This window comes from Poecile atricapillus, chromosome 11 (assembly GCF_030490865.1).
Source record: "Poecile atricapillus isolate bPoeAtr1 chromosome 11, bPoeAtr1.hap1, whole genome shotgun sequence".
NCBI classification, from domain to species: domain Eukaryota; kingdom Metazoa; phylum Chordata; class Aves; order Passeriformes; family Paridae; genus Poecile; species Poecile atricapillus.
This window is the reverse complement of record NC_081259.1, coordinates 12,826,667-12,848,863: the sequence shown is the minus strand read 5'-3', so window position 1 is coordinate 12,848,863 and position 22,197 is coordinate 12,826,667. Positions and strand designations below refer to the sequence as shown.

Below are 22,197 nucleotides of genomic sequence, written 5' to 3'. Positions count from 1 at the left end.
AACTATGTCAATACTACATTCTGTATAAAAAATTCTACCTGGCTTCTATTTAAAATACAACTTCTAATTCAGATGTATTTCTTCTCTGTATTTTTAATTAATAAATGATTCTTAGTTTTTATAGAGAAAGTAATTACTTACTGGTTCAAGATTGGTGTATATGCTGTTTTATCTTCATCTATAATGGTGACCATCAGAGTAATCAGCTGTGCCCAGAAATCCAAATTCTTTGTTGTTGGTCCCTGTTCTTCTTTAGGAACTTCTTGTTTCTTACTCTGTTAAAACAAGATTGAATATATTTTTATTAGATAAAATACTACAGGACTTCAACCGATAGATTATTCCTTGATTGGGAAGAGTGACATATTACGAATTCTTGGATTCTTAATAAGAAGACTGGCTAAGCAACAGAGCAGAACATATGAAAAACTGTACTTGGCTGTGCACAAATACAAAGAACCATAGTGCAAAGATTGTCATGTCAGCAAAGCAGATCAATAGAGACTTGGTTTTTAGTGCATGCTCACACTATAATTGGATATATTATTAAATTATTTGCTGTGCTGAGACTCAGAACAGGTATAATTACCTGTTGAAGTAGAACTTTTATTCCCAGCACAATAAAGACTGAAAAAAATCAATGCTGAGGAGTGTTTAATGTTGTGTTTTGAATTATATGCTGAAGGTATTCAGTCTAACAGCTGCTTATGATGCGTGGTCTAAATGAAGAAGCAGTTGAATTTCCCTTTATTTTATTGAGAATTTTACATTCTTTAATTTCACTAAAATGTGCATTTACAGACAGACTTTGTCTCTACAGTTTTTATTTATGAATTCTTAGCCTACAATTTCCTAGGCAAAAGTATTTTGCATTCCTTTGCTTGGCAGAAGGATCAGATTCCTTATCAATGTCCAATAAATAACTCCATTGTAGGGACCCAAGTATGAAAAGAGTATTTTTAATTCTCTGTTGACATATACACAAATAATTTCTGGCACACAGAGCTATATCTGCTGAAGCTAGATCTACACATGCTCTTTCACACTGCTGTGTAAGATTGGAAAGGGTCTCAGCTGGTAAGTCAGAAAACAAACAAGCCTGAGATCCTGCAAGTTTAAACATGTGTTTCCTGTATTTCTCACTCCTAGTCCAACTATGACCACTTCAGTGGACTTGGTATCTTTTTGAATATGCCTAACACTGTATTAGTGTCACAGTGAATTAATTAAATGTTATTTTAACCTCAATTAGCTTTTATCTATGAATAGCATTTAGAATGGCAGAAAGGGAATTTCAACACCACCTATTTGAAACTCACTTTGTGGCTACTGTGGAATATTTTAGACAAGTATCATTAATCACACTGCTACATACTCAGTTAAGCTACAAAGGGTACCTCCTCAGAGTCTAAAGCAATAGAAATAAAGCTCAGGAGCAGGTCAAAGGATGGTGGATCTGGTGTCACCAACAATTAACAACTGTGCATGCAAATGAGAGAGCTTTTCAATGTGGAAATGAACATTAGAGCATTAATGTCACTCACAAGGGTTTTCCCTAATATAGGCTGTCCCTACATATATATATGTATATATAATACAATCCCCTATATTATAATATAATACTTTGTATTTTTACTAAAAAGGTCTTGTTTCTATACTAAGGATGTATGTTTAATAGACCATTTTTTTCTTAGAAGCTTGTTAAATCAGACCAAGTGAAAGGTAGCTGCAGAAGACAAAGCCACTTCATATGTAGTTCCACATCTTATCCAAGAACTGTATTTCACGGCAAGTGACATACAGCTGAGACAGCTTTTTCAATGTGAAATTCTGTTCTTTAACAAAGATAGCAAAAGTAACTAATTTACAAAGTAATAGTTGCACAATAAGGTCCTTTCTACAAAAATTCTCTGGAAAAGACTTAAAATCTGTATGACCTTTTCAAAAGTCCCAGAGAAGGTATTTTATAAAAAGTCTCACATTACAGATGTAGTTTTGTGCCCTGAAATGAAAGGGCATTCTTTGCCCATCTCTGGAAATGTTATTTCCATTCTTGATCCTAAAATCTACCTGGGGTGTTACAAATGATCAGAATCCTTCAAGCTCTTTTATCTTATTATTGTCAGCACTGTTATTTGATTTATGCACATCAGATACCTTTGTAGCAGCATTATAGAATTATGGAATGCTCTGAGTTGTAAGGGGTCAGAGTCCAACTCTTGGAGTCCTGCACAGTGCAATGCCCAAAACCACACTGTGTGTTTGGCAGTATTTTCCAAATGCTACCCCAACTCTGGCAGGCTTGGTGCAGTGCTGTTACCATGAGGGAAAACAGTGGTGGAAATTTGATTTCAATCTAGATATTTTTTTTTCACTCTCATTGTACCCATTTAAAAGAAACTGTCAGTGTGAAAACATAAATTAAATAGCTGATATATCTAATTAGTGCCACACTGGCACAAGTGAAGATAGAGGAGACCCTAAAAATCAATTATTTGTACTGATCAGAAGTTCTTCAGATAACATGAATGGTATGATCTGAATTTCATTGGTGTCACTCAGTGGAGAAGACTGTAAAAAGAATTATTGAAGGGACTTCTGTCAATGTGAACACCAGCCAGGATTTCAAAATTTGTTTTCTCAAGAAAACAGAAAGAGTGACATATCTGTAAATTGAGTCAGAAAGCTATCAAAGTGCTTCCTAAACTACTTCTCCAGGACTTTTTTTTTTTTTTCCATAGGGCAGCTAAGCACTTCATTCAGACAACTGTTAATTAAAAAGAGAAAATGCTGCATGTGCTGCATAAGGAATTTGATAGTTCTACATCATAGGGCTTTGTCTCCAATAATGAGGATAGCAATATACACGTCAGTAAGACTGTCAAGCTATCATGTTTTACTGTCTGTGGTAGTCTGGTTTTTGCCATAAGCCATTCTTTGTATTCCAGTGTGGAACTGTAGTATGACATTTTTGCATACTGTTAGCATTTGCAATGCTTCACCCCAGGAAATATCCTCAGGGGTGATATTTTGCTGCAAGACATTAGCTTTTTAATGGTGATTGTCTGCCTGACACAAAGATAGAGAGTAATAAAAGGAGGAATTGGAGACTGCTGAGCATACTTTGTGATTTACTTGTTGCATTTATAGTGGCAAACATCCAAAAACTCCAGTTCGAGTGCCCTCAATTTTAACAGTCATTGCACTATTTTCACCCCAAATTCAACAATCCCACACAATCAGACCTGAAGCATATTTTCTAGGAATACTGTGGCAGGCATCTATGAGAATTTTAGGTTGCAGCCAAAAGCATCTGCAGGAGGTGGTTACCCTGAGTCACACACGGACACACACCCTGAGCGTGCAGGGGCCTCAGCAGGACAACAGCTGCCAGTCCTTCCCCTGGGTGAGAGCAGGTGCTGACCTACATAAGAACCATTTCTTGCTGCTTTGGGGCTCATCAATTTCAATTCTCCGTACTCTCAGCTCCAAGCTCAGCTGTGCAGCTCAAACATGAACCTCCTGTGCTGCAGAACCACGCTGGGATGAGCTCCCTCCCTCTGAGGGGAGCAGCCTCACCTGACGGGGAGGCGAGCAGAGATAAGGGAATGGGTACTGAGGAAGGCTTAAGGGTGGAATCTGGTGTAATCTAAGGGGGTTGGACATGAAGCTAATGAAATGTTAATTACAATATTGGTTACTGCTTCATTATTAGAACAGTGGTACCACAATCCAGTCACCTGGAGGCACTGGAAAGCCTCCAGGGCCATGGGTTCAAACAAGCTGCATACTTAAGTGTTCCTAAAACCAAATGCATTTTTGGATATATTGATAGGAAAGCATAAGTGGATCAAGCTGAACAAACTCTCATTGTACAACTCAAGAGTTGATGTAGAATTCAGGTCTTTTGAATTAATTTTACTCATCTCTTTATTAAAGTTAGGGCGGTTATATTTCTCAGAATTGTCTCCCACCTTCCGTGAAAAAGTTTTAGTGTCTGGCATTAAGATCATATATGATAAGAATATATTTATGTTGCTTTAGTTTTTTGTTTGATTGTTGATGTGATTTGCTGTTAGAAATAAATTATTTTGAATGCAATCTATTTATTTTAAATTTTGCTTTTTTCACTTCACTGAAGTTTCTTGCATTGCTTGGTGATCGTAACTGTACAGATAATTGCCTGCTTAAAATTTCCATATAAAACTGCCCCTGCTGGAACTCCTGTGAAAGAGGACTCAAGAGGTGCAGAAATACAATGAAATGCAGTTAACTCAGTTTTCCAACTGAGTATATACTTGCGGATTTTATTTATTTATTTCAGGACTTCTTATTTCTCCACCATTCAGTAGAGTTGTGTGAGAGAAACATATAATAACATTGCCTCAAATATAATTGGGAGAGAACCCTTACTTAAGCAAGTTTTACATTCTTTACCCAGCAGAAAAGCTGTAACATCCCTGCATTTTAAAACCATATTTTAAAACAGGTTAAACGACTGCATGGATTCACATTAAAAAGTTGTCAATTTTTTTTGAATACAGATAAGCTTTTGCAGTTGTTACAATGCTTTGCAGAGGTAAGACTTCATCACTTTTAGCTGTTTACTGAGGACTAGAACCTACTGATAAACTGCAGACTTATGTAATACCCAGTCTAGCAGCACTTCATATTATATTTACCAGACAAGATCAAATTGCTGCAGAGTAAACGTTAGCGAGAAAACAGAACAGTTTATGACGTAAATAGATGTGATGCCTGAAGCTGCTCCTTCCACTAATTCATACTTTTACTCTGTTTACAATATAATCTGTTGTAGGATAAACACACATCAGCACTAACTGTGGAGTGCTTATTGGTGCTGGTGAGAAATTCTTACATTCAAAACTATAGTTTTCTCACATAGCAGGAATCCAACATGAGAAAATAAATTCTCATTTCAGAAATGTTGAATAGATAGCAAATACCACCTTTCCTAAAATACAGGAATTCATATTCTGGATTTAAGTGAAATAAGCTTTCAAATAAATTTCATTTCAAGTCTTATATCATTAGTATAAGTGTTCTTATTAATTTTATACACATGAAAAAAAGCATTTACCAAAGAACTGAGTTAATCCTGTTCAAGGCTGGAATAGTCAAATAACTATCATTTTTTCAGTGTACGATCCAAAAAGCAAATACAAGGTACAGGATGTAATATGATAAAGAAGTGATGCTCCTTTAAGACATTAATTAATTCTAACATTACTTCTGGAATGACTGTATTATATAAAAAATAATCAGTATTCTCAAGGATTTTGCATGACATTTGGAACACAACAAATGCTAGAATTATTTTGCATTGAAGGTCAACCTGACAGACTAATATAAAGAAATATTCCAGAATTATCCTCTGCTTTCTTAAAGCAGTTACTAAAGCTTGGATCCAAGGATGCATCATTGGTGCTAGAACATAAGGCTGGAAAGACTATATCACTTTCAGCCAATTAAATTTTTTTTTTCCTAAAGCCACAGAAGGGAAATGTTAGATTTTAATTAACTGTTTTCCTGTTACAGACCTCAAATGAACAGTAATCAATCAAATGTCATCTTCCCCAAAACCATGGGGAAATTTCAGAGTCATGTCCAGCTTGATGACTACATTATGAGTTAATGTATCCATTTTCAAACTAATCTTAAACGTTTTAGAGTTCATAGCTGTTGCTGGGTGTTTTATGGTATGCTGCTCCTCCATGCATAAATAAAATGAAAATATGAATGCTTTGATGTGAAGGAGCACCAAAAGGCTTTGTGTATACTACAGGCAAACTAACAACAGTGAATGACTAACAACAGGCAAACTAACAACAGCAATGAGCAATAGCACAAAACAAGTTCATTTTGACCTTACCTGATCCACTAATTGGGAATAGAGATCATAGCAATTGTCAAAAATGTATTTATAAGTTGAATCCAGGCAGGCTCTTACACAGTCTTTCACCACAGTACTGGCTCGAGGGGGGCTCTGCAATTCCAGGACCTAATGAAATATTTCACAAATGGGAGAATATTAGAATTAAATTGAACACAAAACATCCAAGTGTTGAATGTAGTTCTGTTATACAGGATAAAAAGTGTTCAAATAAAACAATGATAAAATAATTAAAATTATGTTGAATTAATGTGGATTTAGTTCAAAGATATATTAAAACACATGGAAGTAAATTTTATCACTAAGTTTTATTTTAATTAAAATATTTATACGATGAAGGAGGCATGTGTACGCAAGAATTTATATCTTAACATCTCAGGGTTTACGTTTTATAAGGGTTTTTTTATTATTTAGGCAGTAATTAAACCATATAATTATGTGCTTTCTTTTGAATAAGAATATCAGCCAAATACAAGGTATTTATTGAAAACAAAGGGCTCAACTTTTTACTCCATTTCAGGCTACATTAACTCAAACTTTAACTTAATGGATTATTTTAATTCTCTTTATGTAGTTGCCTAATGCAATGGAATCACATGCTATTATAACAAAGGTTCCTTTGTGGTTCTCTTTTTTCATTCACTAATATCAATGTGTACATTCCATTACAAAAATATTTGCATGCTTGACCACTTAGATCTCAACCTCTGGAGAGACTAAGGCAAATAGTTATCAGATCTATTTTGTTGTTTAACTTGTGATTTTGTTATATCAGTAGAAAACCATTATTCTATATGACTCCTAAGGCATTCACCTAAGTATAATTTATGTGACTTGACTTCAAACTAATTAAAAAGGTAAATTTTTTGTTTCCTTCAGGAAATACATTTGTGCAAGGATAGGACAGTACCTTCATCCGAAAAAAAGTGATGCTGGTTAGCAGGTCCACAGTTGATTTCAGATCTTGGAGTCTTTCAGAATTGCTGGCAGGAAAATTATCCTGGTGAAGCAGGGAAAGAGGAATCGTGCAAAAATTTGAGTTACAGGTCAAATCCTTGCACTAGTCAAAAAGTCTCTAAGAAAACATAAGGTGCTGCTTGGAAGGATTAGAGATGTTCATGTTATCTGAATTCTGCCTGTGAAGTACTTAAGTATCCCTTGGACATGAGTAGGCACATTTTGATAATGTTCCTACACTTGTAATATGAAAAATTTAAAATACTGTGATATTCCCAAAACATGAATGGAGTAAAGAAGTCTAGAAACTGCTGCTAATGAAAATAGTTTAAATACATACCCTGTATTTAGATAAGTCAATCCTCAGAGAATTGTGCAATTGATCCAGCAGCTTTATGAACTTTTCTCTCTGTAAAAAGAAAACAAGAATACGTTGCACTAGAATTCACAGGTCCCTGTAATTTCTGGGGCTTTGGAATGCTTCCTTCCACTCTTCACTTATTTGAAAATCAATTTGTTTTCCATTATTTCATATACAAGTGATGGTTTGAAATACCTGTGCTTCAAGGCCAGGTGATGCATCTTGCACTTTATTTTCCCTTTCTATTTATATTGTATACCTAGTATGCATTAAACTGTGCAGCTGTGCAACACATTAGTGAGGTCACAAAGACTTTGCAATGCAACATTTTCTTGTCTTATATTTGCCTTGAAACTGATGAAACTCTTGAAGAAAGCACCTCCTCCTTCCTTTAATAAGTAAGAAATGATGCTCATTTACAACAGAATTTGGTGCAAAAGTATGATTGAAAATTATACTACTGAAACTGTGGCTTTTGTAGGAATAAGTTAAGCAGCACTAATATAGCACAATTATATTTTCTCCTTTCAAATGTGAAGATTAACTTGTTATCTTGATAGATGAAGGAGCAATGAAAATATTTTGCTGTGTGATTTCCAGCTGAGTTATGCCATTCTCAAGTAATACTAATTAGAGTTTCTAATTACCATGTTAGGACATATTCTACAGTCTACCGCACAAAACTGTGAAATCTCAGCCTATATGAAAGCAGCAGACTTCTGGAAGAAGCAGGAGCTGATAGCTCTCAGGATGGCCTGATTTTATCTGCACCATCCCCCAAATGTGATGATCAGTAATTTGAAAATAGAGTCTTTGTGCACTGTCTCTCATCAGTGCAGTCCTAACCTACACCAAACCCCACTAATTTGGCACAGTTCCCTTAAGGGATCAATCAAAAGAGAACTTTTTTTTGTCACGTTATAAATCTCTACTGAAATACTCAGTCAGCCAAATCATTCCCAGCTGTAGCCTGAGGACTTGAATTTGAGATGCTCTTTCTGATGAATGATGTGCAGCTATTCACTAATAAATGCCTTTTGACCCAGGAGAGAAGAATAATCTAATATTTTTCCTATAAGTCAATTGTTTGAAAAAAGAGCTCCAAATCTCTATTAGTGATGCCTACTACTCTTTTTCCATCCATCTGTTGAACTATGAATTGGATTGGAATTGCGTCAAAGGCAAACTGGCATTAACATCAGAGAAAGGATTTAATCTCTGCCCATTCTGAGGACAAAAGCAGTTCTGGCCATTGGAAAAATGGAAAAAAAGGATAAAAAACCCAGCAAAACCATTCTAAATTTCAAAAATTGCATCAAAGGTCAAATAAAGCTTGAACATTGAAAGAGAGGACTTGTTTCAACAAAGATATTAAGTCATTCTTGGTTTACTCATCCAAATGTATAAGTTAATAATTTTGTCTTGAAAATCTAAAATTCATAATTCCTTTATTATTCTAATGCTGGAGAAGAATACGAGTGCTTCTAACACTACTTCAAATAAAACTTGACATTTAGAATTTTAATTTATATTTAACAAATTTTAATTATTATTCATATTTTATTTCAGGTCAATAAATGGTATTTTATGAAAACTGTTACATCAAATATACCTTTGATATCAGCCTTACAAATAAAAGCCCTACTAAAAAAAGAGAAAAGAATAAATGCCTTTTTCAGCATAAGATTGTGTTTATACTCTGTATCATGTGGTATACCAGAGCTATGAAGGCAACCTCTTTGAATTACTGCTCTGCCTTCCTGCTCTCAATTCCTCTGAGAGCAGGTGAAGGAATCAGAATAAGGAGTGAATGTATTTTTATTTATTATCATATTCAAAGACTAGGAAGTCCATGCTGTGAGATACTTATCCACAAAATAAAATTAAGCAATAACAAAAGATGTACTGGCACATCCTGAAATGCCTATTCCTCCTAAAATTCCTGATACCTAAATCCAGGACTTGGACAACACACCAGGAAAAATTTCAGCAAAGATTAGAGAGTCCATTATTATGGATCCTTGTGAGAAGAGCAGCATTTATGGCTACATCCATTATGTTAACATGAGTTCACCTAATGTGTCATGATGACACAGCCCAAGAAAGAAAATGCATCCAATATCTAGTCTAATGCTGTTAGCAGTTTGCAAGGCCCACTGCAATAAAACAGAAACCTGTTTGTTGGATATTTTAGTACTGTGAATGTGTGCCAGTGCTTTCTACCCTCTATGTCTCAACAAGGAGCTGAGCAGCACTTTCCCTGGTTTTTATGACAATCAATTTTAAAGACTCGGGGTAAAATTTTCAAAAGCTAACAACAGCCTTTACTCTTTAAAAGGAGCAATTAAAAAAAAAATCCAATGTAGAAGTTAATATGGAATATAGTAGGAAAGAAAAAGGACTAGAACTCTGTTGAAAATCTACTTACCCCAAAGTTAGTAGCAGCAAAGCGATCTGAGGCAGATACATTAGTTGCTGCTGTTGTATGAGCATAGAAAGCATTTATATTGGCCAACAATGTACTCATAACTGCTGGAACACCAGGGCACATGTATTTAGAAGAGAGGCAGGAAAAGTGCCTGCAATTCAAACAAACCAAAAGTTATTAAAGATGTCAGGGAATCTTCTTCTTCTCCCATTATAATTTCTTTCTAACTCCAATGATGTAATTTTCAGGCTACCTCATGGAAAATTGTACAGATGCATATGAAGAAAACCCAGACATGTTTGATATAATTACCACTTGTTGCACACTGATTTTTCAAACATCAAATTCACATTCAGTTCTTACTCTGTTAATCCTAAACACAAAAACATGACTTAACTATTTTAATTGCTATTAAGCGAAACATTCATTATTAAAGAAGACCTAAAAAACAAACTCACAGAAAGTCACAGAGACCTATAGTAGAAGATTTAATTGTTGCCAACATAAAGACTTAAACCAGCATTTTAGTGTGGCTTTTATTTCACATTACATTATTAATGAAAGGCGCTTCAAGCAGCTTAACAGCTTCACCTTGATTTGAATTAGGCCATAACTAAAACTGTCCCACTTTGATCCAGACCAGTAAAATTCAGGTAATCAGTCTGTTAAACCTGAAGCAGCCTAAGCCAGAGGTGCAAAGTAGCAGCACTGTTTACTTGTTTAATGAAAAAGGAGATGCCTGCTGGTAGCATGCAAAGAGCTTATAACACAGCAAAACCTGAGAAGTACAAAGGAATGAAAGATCTGACCCATGAGGAGAGTGAACATCATCATGGCAAACATAAATTCCTAATTTCAAGACTTATAATTAGGCAGGACTGTGAGGGAGATAAAGGGATAAAGATTAATGTACACAAATAGGAAAGAGAATGAGAGGGATTAGGAAAAGATGGCGATAAAAATGGGTGTAGAGTTAAACAGAAGAGGATTAAGAAGCTTCAACCAGACTCTGTGTGACTGAAGGTCCTGATTTGGCCACATGCTCCTCTTAGCTGGAGTCTCTGGCTCCTCTCTCCTGTTCCTCCTCGGGAGCATAAGGCAGAGCAGTGTGCTGAGCCTGAACCACCTGGGCACTAATGCCCTTCCAAGACAAAAATTAACACAAGGTACAGTTGAACTCTCCTGCTGAACTTAAGCCAAATACCCTTAACTGTTGTCACTGCCTGGGTCATCTTTCCAGGCATAATTCAAGATTATTTTCCTGTAGGGGAAATCATTAAGTGCTATTATGTGCATTTTACATAACTGAGAGAAACTGCTCAAAACTACACAGAAACCAATCACATCAGCCAGGACTAGAACCCAGCATTCCCATGGAATAGTGCTACCAAACCTTTAATTCATTGCTAGTATTTTCAAGAAGTGCTTTTGAAGACTGAAATGTGAATTCAACAAAAGAGGAACACAGCTCTCCACCCCTCCAAAAAATCTTTCATTGTGTGTCAAGTTTTTTTTGTCAAGTAGAAGAATAATACTTTCCTTTGTAATAAAATACAATAGTGATGTCAGGTGGATCTCACTAATAAAGGTTACCTTTAAAGCTAATAGAAATATCTCCTTATCTATGAGTAAATTTGGGAAATATGTGTAGAGATGATCAGAACCAGTTTTCAAAAAATGGACAAAATAATTAGTACTTTTACTAATAACCTTTCATTTTCAAAAGTCTTAGTGGACTTAGTCCTTAGTGCACAAGTAACATCAATCTGGAGATCAAAAGGCATTAATAAGCCCTTAGAGTCATACCTGTAACATATTCTCTGCTGAGGGAGGAGGCAGGCAAAAGGAGCAGTCAGCAGCAGAGGAATCACTGAGTCTCAATTGCCTTCAGGGAACATGACAGACCATGGAAATATTGTTTGGGTCAACATTTTAAGGCAACCTCTGCAGGTTCCACTAACCATTTCATAATGAGGTACCCATGACCTGTACTGAATTCTTATCTTGAAAACAGACCCAAACAGGACCAATTTTTCCCAAGAAAAATTAAAAACAATTGATACAATTTATGTCCTTATAGTACCACTGCATTGTTTCACCTGTAATGTGCTTAGCGAAAACGATGCTAAAGCATCTGTGACAGATTTTTGTTTCTCTCCATCATGTAATTAAAATCTCCAATGTTCACAGAACCTATTAAGTACACAATGTGGGTCATGACTCAGAGTGCTGATAACTCAGGTTATCAGCTACCTGCAAGACACCTGGATTCCTTCTGCTTGATAAAATGAGTAAATCAAAGTAAGCCCCTATCCTTGTTTTTGCAAGTCTCTGAAAACAGCAGCCAATAGCTTGAGTTATTAACAATTTCTATGGGCACATGATGTCACAGCAACCATTGCTAAGTCTCACAGATTTTAGAGCAAGGTTGCACTGCCTAAGCTACAGTGGTGTCTGAAACCAGGTCTGCTTGCTCCAACTTTCTTACTATGCAATTTCCTGACCCACAGACAGTGCCTGGGATCCTTCCAATATTTCTGCCAGCATGAATTAGAGAAGAAAGAAGTCCAATTGATGTGCTGTACTCATCAGTAAGCAAATGCTATCAATAAAAAATTAGTTTAATGGGCGATTTGTGTGCTTTTTGTTATGCTGCCACATTAATTGAAAACTAGCAGGAGAAGAAGATGACATAGTTAGTGCCCATTAACCTGCTGGAATGAGAGCTATGTTGCTGATTGAGAATCATTAGGTTCTACCTGTGGTGACTCTTGCCAGTAAGAAATAAAGATCTTAATAGAGCTTTTATTGCACTTGACTCTATTACACAGTAAATTCAGGTTGCTAATATTATGTGTAATTTCAGTGTCTAGTCAAACACTGTTTCAATACGTGCTCAGATTTTTGCCTTCTGAAGAGAAATAAATTATGCTGAAAGATGAATGACATGAAAAAAGTTACTTTTTCCTCACTGCAATGTGGCTTAATATATGTAGGTAAAGAAAGTATGATTCCAGTATGATTCCTTCTGGAAATTGAATTTACAGCATAAACTCCCATCAATCACCACAGTCATCAAAATAAAGGCCAGCTGGATCATTGTGCTGTTTTTCAGCTTTATCTTCCTCTTTTCTGTGATACTTATTTTTCCTCCTATCGTCTCACACATCCATGCTTGTACTTCTGGGAGTTACATGTACCAGTTGGGTAGCTAACAGTGTCTGCCTGGCTGCTATTCATCACAAAAATCGAAAAAAATCTCATCTGAACCATGTAAGAATGGCTGCATTTGTCTCACTTTTCTTTTTTTAATACAGACTCCATGAGGAGTGGAAGAATAAAATAATCATAAGAAAGAAGAGTGGGTTATGTAACCTATACAGTCAAAACTTCAAAGAGCTGCAATTACTGCAACAGAATCAGTTTTTTTGTAGTATTTTGGTTTGGATTGATGGCTGTTTTTCTATGCACATTAATTCCACATTTGGTAACTTGAAGCAGATTTCCTTGCTCAGGAGCTGTGCAGTTGTAATCTGTATCTTGAGAGTAAAACACCCCTTCTAGGTCAGCATCTTTAGGGAAAAAGTGTCTACATTTATCTCATAAAAATATGGAGCTGTTCCTATCTCCAGCAAAATGTGCAACCACACCTGAATTCATTCTCTTTCTAAGCTTGGTGAGAAAGGTCTCACTGGGGACAATGACTGGAGCAGACAGGTCTGTCACCTGTGTGATATCTCCTGGGCTGATTCCCACATCCCAGTATGAGTATTTTCACTGTATTTAGAAAATCAAGACTAAATTTTTGAAATATTATTTCTGTGCTCTAAAGGAATAGATATAAGTAAATATTGAGGGCCCGAAGGAAATCTCTGGGGTTTATTAAGGGATCATAAATGACAAAGCCACCATCACGAACCAGAAATGGTAGACAAGTGGGATTGTTTATTGCTGTAGTGGAACAGGCTGCCAAATCACTTTAGACAGGGGTGCTTTAGAGTAGCTTAATCAGGTTTATGGTATGTAGAAACACAGACAGGCATATGTTCCTACTCCAGCATATGCCATCTATCTACACTTAAAAGAGCCAAGACTGACTATCATTAAGTGGGACTGAAATATTTTATAATAACTAACCTTAAAACAAGTATGAATAATAAAAATTACGTTCAGGCAAGAAGAGCACCTCATTAGCAGCATCCTAAAACTCACGCAGCCTGACGAAGTGCAGACACTCTCTGGGGTCTGGATCCCGGGGTATTAAAGCTTAGTCAGTTTTGCATTTACAAACAAACATTTTAATTTCCAATGTTATCATGAGACATGCAGTAGAAGTACTCTGCAACTAGATTCTCAAGCAAAAAATGCTTACACAATATTCCTCTGGGCCAAGTGATTACATTCAAATTCTCTCTCTGTCGTATAGTAGAAAATTGCTTTTGTTTTAGTAGGAGATCTTTGTTACCAAATGCAATCTGATAATTCTATTTTCCAAATCAAGAAGATGTACATTTTCTTCCAGCCACTAAAATTGTTCCAGAAGAAAAAGGTAATCTCATAAAAAGAAATAAAACCAGCAGATAATAGTCCAAAAGAAAATTCCTGATGACAAATATACTTAGTGCCTTCACTACTCTTCTCTCCCAAGTCTGAATTCTCTGAGAGGTGTCTGCAGATGAATCAGCAAAACAATATATATGAATATCTATTCTTGGGCAAGTATTACTTGAGATTACATTAATCACTAATTTTATTCCTACCTTAAACAGGCTGGGGCCATCTCCTCAAAAAGGCAGTGCTCATTATTGATATGCAACATTTTGAAATATAAAAGGATGTGGGTATGTGGGCAACGAAATCTTAGCTTTTATTTGTTGTGACTACAGATATTGAATTTGCTTTCTCATTACATTTGCCTTCAGATACCAGGCTTGCTGTCAATAACGAAGAAAATTTGGGGGAAAAGGTATAGAAGAAATTAAGAACAAAAAGAGGACAAGGCAAACTAGGTCAATTAACACGAAATTACTTGGTTAGAATTTTAGAGTAAAGACTCCTGAAAAAAGTCTTGGAGTAATTGCCCAGCTCCATGTTAGAAATTTTCTTACTTTTCATGAATATCTGTACATCATGTTATTTACTGAGATAAAAAGAAAGTATCCTCTTGATATAAAAATATAACCTGTCAATTTCTTCCACTTTTAAGTACAAAATTTTATATACTCACATCAGTTACATTGCTATTTTTGCAATGCTGACTTTTGCAACATCTGAAATTCTAAAACTAGTTTCAAACTTTTTCTGGGAAATTTTGCAGTACATGAATACATCAAGAGACGAAGAAAAACATAATTCAAAATAATTTTACAGTTAAGGTTATCTTTCAAAAATATAGTCATGTTATATTGAAATAATCAACTACTGAGGCTACAGTTAAGGCAAAACTAATGCTAAATCAGCCCTTTATTTCTTATGCAAATTGCCATGACAGGCCTCCTTTGGCATTAATAACTCTTAACAATTAATTTCTTCTCAAACCTTGAATTCATTTTGACACGCACAGCAGGAATAACTCTATCACTAACATTTTGGAAAAAATGCCATGCCATTTTAAAAAAAAGTTATAAAACTACAGTACCAGGATAAGTTAATAAATGACAACAATCATACAGAGTTACAGAGAAACTAAACACAGAAACACAAATACTCATCAAAGTCAACACATGAATTCTTTCATACGTAGTATAAATATAAAAAATAACAACTCTCAAGTTTCATTAATTATTCTGTGCAATGCTGTATAAGTTCCTTGAAAAAGATCATTAAAAATTTGTGTAGTACAAAATACATTCCCTACTCTTCTATTAGATGAACAATACAATAATTCACAGACAGCTACATAAAGTGAAAGACAAGCTCATTGTGATAGCAGGTGGTGCCATTATATTCTGCAATAAAAAGAAAACTTCAGATTTTTATGTACTTTCATACTTACTAGAAGACTCTTCCTTTTAGGAGATAAAGAAATGCAAAAAAATGAGAGATGTTCTGATTAAAACTTCCACAATATCAGGTTTCTATAAAATAGAATATCAAATCTGTATTTTTTATTTAGAGGACTCATTTGGAGTCCCCCGCTTTTCTACAGCTCCAGCAGAATATAGTCCTTTTCACCAGAAAACATTTCACTGGATAAATTGAGAACACATGGTAGATTTCTCATCTCTCCAGGCCTCTGAGCTATATGGTGCTGTGTTCTAAGGTGTTCAGACAGCTACTTCAGAATGGACAATGTAGAAATAGGTCTCAGTAGTGTTAAAAATGGTTTGCACTACTTATTTACATATATTATGGAAGGCCACTATAGCCATTGCTGCTCTGTAGTCCTGGGAAAGAGTAGAGAGCTTGTGAAACCCTGGTTCTGTTGCATCTGGAACACGAGAAGTCTTTCTGAACTGTGCTATATATCAGTATTGTAAGGATTAAGGAATGCTTTAGCAGTAATGCCAGTAACAGTTTATAAAATGCTTATATTTTAAAGCCACAGCAGATGAGAAGCACTTCAATGAGAATCAGATGTACAAAAAGGATAAGAATTTTAAGTCAGGAATAGAAGAGAAACTGTGAATGAAATCACAAAGGCTTGAAATTCCCTCAAACACACTGTTGACAGCAAGGTAGAAAGCCAGCCATGATAATACTTACGTCATAGCTTGATAAATATATTCAATTCCGTAGCGCATTGCAAACTCATCCACAATTTCTTGCGCAGCGTCATCGAAGTACACCTTCCAGGCCTCATCGCCCTTCACTTCAGGGATCTTCACCACACCGTTAGACTTAACTTCCGTCAAGTAATGGAACAGATTCTAAAGGTAAAAGATGTTCTGGACATGAAATTTTGGCTGTCAAGAAGCATTCCAAAAAATACATCCTACATATATTCATCAATATGTTAAGTGTTAGTCCATTTTTTAATTGTTTATTTTTCCAAAGACTGCCTCAAACTAGTCAACAGACTTGTGATTTAGCACATTGTATCTCCTTGATATAAAGTCCTGTCCATTTACTGGCACAGAAGGACTGCAACATAAAATAGTGCAGAAACTTCTCTGTTATATGCCCTTGTTAATGAATGAAATAGTGATGTCGTAATACTTATTACAGAGCGTTTCAATTTTAATTTTATCTGTGACCAATAAATTTCAAATTTATTATTTAAGTTCTTAAGTTACAGGGAGCTAACAGAAATACTGTAGGTGCCCCTCAAGTTGTGCAAGATGTGCAATAAAGCTTGGATTTAGTACCCTCGGAAGCAAAGCTAGGATTTGACATTCATGGCATTGAATGCTTCTCAGATTGCCTAGCTCCATATGTATCCACAAAATCCACAACTCCATATGAATCTACAAAATCCAACACATTTTATTTCCTATTTTCAGTGATTGAAAAAAACCCCTAAAACTTCAAAATACTTTCAGTTTTGCTAATCAGCTCATAACTGTCTCTTGTATTATCTTACAGCATTGAATATTGTCATTTACTTCATAGGTCCAACATTTGCAATTTCAGGTCAAAATCTATCAGCAGAAGTGCCCTAAATATCTGATTTTACAAGTGGTGAAGAATGGTTTTTGTGGTCACATGCTAGTGGTGAACTTTCAGATATATCTTAGTTATCAGCTTTCAGAAACTACTTTTATTTCCAGAATAGAATTTCTACATGGATCACTATTTGAAGGAAGGCTAATCAATTACAAGGAAAATCTTTCAGAAGATACACCTATTTATTAGTGAGTTTTTTCAATGTTGACAGAAGCAAACCAGATGAAAGGAAAATTAGATATTATTATATCTGTGTTTCTCCTTTTTCTCACTCTCCAAAATATGAATTACTGTAAAACAGAGGTACTCCTTTACAGTATACTTCTGTAATATATATAGAAATGTTTGTATATTTCTGATGTTAGCAATCATATATCAAAGTGCTAAACCAAAAACAGTAGAAGGAGAGTTTATCTGGCTCAACACCTCTTTCTAACACCTCTTGGCAGGAACAGTCTCTTTGTTGGTCTTATATTATTCTGCCCTTGCCTCTTAACCTGCTACTTCCTGAGCAATACAGAATGGGAAATCCAAAATAAAGTTGTCCTGAAGTACAACAGCAGTTATTTGTTTCAGTGTTCTAATGTTTTGTAGACTTTCTTCCTTATTCATGCAACAACTGAACAGTAATTTCTATACTGTATACTATAATTTCTCCAACATACCTCATGTAGACAGGTGTACTGCACATGATAGGGAGCAACTTTCTCCTCTCCTTCAATTTCAACATTGATTTTCAGTCTAATGGCACCAGACACAGCCGATTTATCTGTTCGCTTTTCTGAAGAGAGGAAAAAGAATACATTAGTAACTGCCAAGAGCACATGTATGTCATATGAAAAGCTTTCATAAATCATTCTGATTTAATCTTTTTAAAGCCAGGAAGTCCTGCTGTTGAAGACAAGAATGTTTTTTAGTACCTCATGTTCAGGCCACGAAATAGAATATCTAACTATGAAGTAAAAATCTTATTTTGTCTGCCATATTCAAACAAGGCTGCACAGCTATTTATTTACTACTTTCTGCTTTTTCAGCTGAAATTATTTTAATTTTCTACCTGATAGCTGTACTAAGTATTGTTATTTTCCTTTAGTTATGAAGACTTTACCAACAACCTGGTATGATGTGTTGATTCTGGTAGGTGCCCACCAATGCTCCTCTGTCACCTCCCTTCCTCTGCTGGACAGGAGGTAGAAGATCTCATGAAAGCCTCATGGGTCAAGAGAAGGATGGGAAGCAGATCACTCACCAATTACTTCCATGGCCAAAACCAGGCTCAATTTAGGTGAAAATCAATTTGTTACCAGTGACATCAGAGTAGGATAATGAAAAATAAACCCAGATCATAAAACACACCTTCCCCTCACCCATCCCTTCTTCACAGGTTTACTTCAATCCTGATTTTCTCTACTCTTTCCCTGCTGGTGGCACAGGGGGCAGTGAGGGTTCTAGTTTTCATTTTTAAATCAACCTGTAATGTTTGATATTTTAGAAGTCATACATTGGTACCAAAGCTACATATTTTGAAGTCACAAAGTTAAAGACAGTAAGACTCTAACAATTTGTTTGGAAAAATCAGTAAGAATCATACCTAAATTATACCATACATCCATTTCTCCACTCAGTGTTCTTACTTCAATGATTGTTTGCCCAAGGAAGTCATCTGATTCCTTTTTGAAATGCTGTTTTACTCTAGATTTGATATCATCATCTTCATCCCATACTCTTACTTTTATTCTGTCTGTAGAGTTATGACATTCACTGGAAAAAAAAAACCCACAAAATATGAGTTTATATATAAACTATCTTACTATGTACTGCTGTCTAATTCATTAAATTCAATCTCCACACACTTGCTTAACTGCACCAAGTGTCAAAGCACAAACTGCAACATCCAGAGGAATAAAAGGCCATCCCAGACTGCCAAGGACATAACTAAAATTACTATATAGATGAGAATTACTATATATAAACAGAATAACTTGATTGAATTATATATACATAGAAACTGTATTTGGGAATGTCAATAACTGCTCATTAAAATTTTCAATTTGAGATTCATATTTCTTCATGCTATTATTTAACAAATATCTTAGGAAAGATATGGTTAGGTCAGGTTTGTTTGCTTAGGAATGCCATGTAGTACATACAGTGAACTACCAAAGTAGTAGTCTGGAATAATACAAAAAGCAAGAAAAAAATTAAAGAATATATTCAGTGTGTGTCAGGAAGCTTTTGTAAAAAAACAAGAAGTATGCACAAACATCCCAGCAAGAAAAGAAAGGCAATCAGAAAAGCCCAGGAAATTAAGTAGCTGCTTTTTTTAAAAGATACATTAATGTTCCTCAAGACCTCCATTCCCTGGTAAGGAGAAAGAGTAGGGACCATGCCATGTTCTAAAAAAGTTCTTGTAAATTGAAGTGGCTTACTAACCCCTCGTGGGTTGAGTGGATTTGAGAAACTGCTGGATGGATGAGGGAATGAGGTGGCTTCACTTGCAATCTGCAGAGTACACAGTGGATAAAAATTTTTACTCCCAGTTGCACCCTACATTTATGTACACAGAGATTGAAAAGAAACTCTGTTACTGCTTATTCTGATAAGGCACAGTGAGGACTGTTTGCTATTCGTTGGTGAGGGCTTTTGATCATTCTGCTGGAGTATCCCAACACTGATTGCAGAGGTTTGGGTTAGTGAAAAGCTTTCTGCTGATGTTTGACTTGTACAGAGCTGACATCAGTTAAATCCATTCTATACCTATGCATCCATATGAAGGATGTTTTTAATATCCATTCACTAGTGCTGCAGAAATATTTTATATATTACATATCTTTGTTTATCTTTAAATATGACTCTGAATCATAGCAGCAAATTTTCATCTTCAGCAGGGCCTTACTTTGATGCTTGATTAAGAGTTTTTACTCAAATTCTATTCCAAGCACTATCCCTGCTCAGTGATATGTCTCTGTTTTCAGTGTTAAAACAGTAATACTCCAACTTATCTTCCAAGCAGCACCCCTCAGGGGTATTCTAAGAATTAATTAGTGGTGGTAATGGGCTTTGAAAGTATAAAGTGCTGTAAATGGTATTATTACTGTCAAGGCCAATCAGACACTAAAAATGGCATGCACAGCTTTTACTTTGCCACACTGTGACATCATTCAGAATCACAGAAATCCCTCTGTCTGTCTGTATTCCAGATTTTAACTTGTAGATAATTCTGGTAATTAAAATGCACATTTTTCTGTGATTAGCAAAATTAATAAAATGCAGTTTCCTTTTGTCTTAAGACTGGCTTCCCTTACATCCTACCAACCACAGCCACCTATTAAATCTCCTCCTAAAGTGGGCGTTTTCATAAATTACCGCTTCATGTGAACTCCTGGTATCTGTTATGGGGTGAGCTCATACTGAGGACAGTCAGGATCTCATCTCTCTCTGACCACATATTTTCAAAGAACATGACAGACATGCTATTTGACAATCTGTGAAATTTCTCTGACTGACTTTGATCACAAAATTCAAAAGCTATTGACAAGGACATACAAAATATAGGAAGATAGAGATGGATCAAATAAACATCACTGCCTTAAGAAACAAGGCTAAACCCAGAAACCATTTAATTCTCCTGAAATATAGCTCTAAGTTACTGTGTAACATTGCTGAAGTCCTGAATTGCATTTAGCGGTGCACCCAACAGAAATAATTGACAGGGGATTTCTGTAGCGATGTATATCTGTCACTGGTGAGGTATTTATGTGACCCTCATCACCATACCTGTGCTTTTAATAGAAATCATATTCCTACTTTGATTCTCTGGCAGATGCTGCATATAAAAAGTCATCGTGTACTTCAGCACAAGCATATTTTTATTCTTCTGAGACAACACAAATTTCCCTCTGATATACACTTAGTTGATTAAGAAACATTTATTCAGATGGTCAGGACGACTGTACTGTTCCCTGATATCCTCAGTTGTCCACAACATCCTTTTCTCCTTTAATCTTTAAACTAATCCCTAGGTTAGTGAGACATGGCGAGACCTGGCAGAACCAATGTGTTAACTCGTGTTCATCTTTGTGTCAAAACTTCAGCACAGAGTCAGCTCTATGTTTGTAATGCTCCTGTGCAAGATCACAAAAATAGCATGGATTTGTGTTTAAAAACTGAAGAGTGGATGAGCAAACATTTCCTCCTGGCCTGCCCAGTGGCAGTGTGACTGCAGGGAGATCTACTGTTGAAGTTACAGAGCTGTCTCTGAATGATCCTACTTACCTGCCCAGACTCAGAAGCAGCTCTATGTAATGACATGCATGTTCTGCTTTAGTCACTGCTAACATCTGTCCAGAAGCTCTGGGTGGAATTCCTACTTTTGTTTACTCCAGGATAATCAGCCCAGGGAATTAAAGGCTAGACAACATATGCTAGTTTCAGTGTTTCTCTTCTAGCCACTGTGCTTTATATGCTCAGTAAAAGCATTCACAGAAGTGTGATACAGGAAGATGAGAAATTAATTGTTTTCTAGTACACAGAGAATGAACGTACTGATACTTCTGAAAACTAGAGAAGCTGCAGTCTATTCAGAGATGCAAGACAGAAGAGACAGTTTTAATAATTTACCAGCAATCTGGCAACACTACATTACTTCTGCATTTCCAGAGTGCCACACAGACATGAAATAATCCTCATAGAACTCCAGCTTAGTCTAAGGGCTAGAGTAATAAAGCTGTATAATAAAGTATCTTTACAACAGTACCCCAATGTAAATTTAGTATTAGATGCACTGGCATGACATGATTGTACATCTCTTCTATGAGATCTGCTACCAGTGTTAAGATGACAACTAAGTGATACTGTGGTACCATCAGTAAGTTCAGGAAGCCACTTATTGCTATTATTGTCCCTCATGTTTATTACTGCCATTACTGCAAG

At 35.7% G+C, this 22,197-nt stretch overlaps 1 protein-coding gene across 1 annotated transcript in view; it reads right to left on the bottom strand.

The window, feature by feature from the left end:
- The window catches only part of UNC13C (unc-13 homolog C), a 131,586-nt gene that overhangs the window by 55,702 nt on the left and 53,687 nt on the right, over window positions 1–22,197 (bottom strand). Inside the window, exons 11-18 of the mRNA XM_058846971.1 lie at window positions 18,857–19,026; window positions 17,931–18,046; window positions 16,366–16,529; window positions 9,661–9,811; window positions 7,212–7,280; window positions 6,825–6,914; window positions 5,894–6,022; window positions 142–275 (exon numbers count right to left, since the gene is read on the bottom strand). Of these exons, the coding sequence (XP_058702954.1) occupies window positions 142–275; window positions 5,894–6,022; window positions 6,825–6,914; window positions 7,212–7,280; window positions 9,661–9,811; window positions 16,366–16,529; window positions 17,931–18,046; window positions 18,857–19,026 (1,023 nt within the window). The remainder of the gene's footprint in view (window positions 1–141; window positions 276–5,893; window positions 6,023–6,824; window positions 6,915–7,211; window positions 7,281–9,660; window positions 9,812–16,365; window positions 16,530–17,930; window positions 18,047–18,856; window positions 19,027–22,197) is intronic.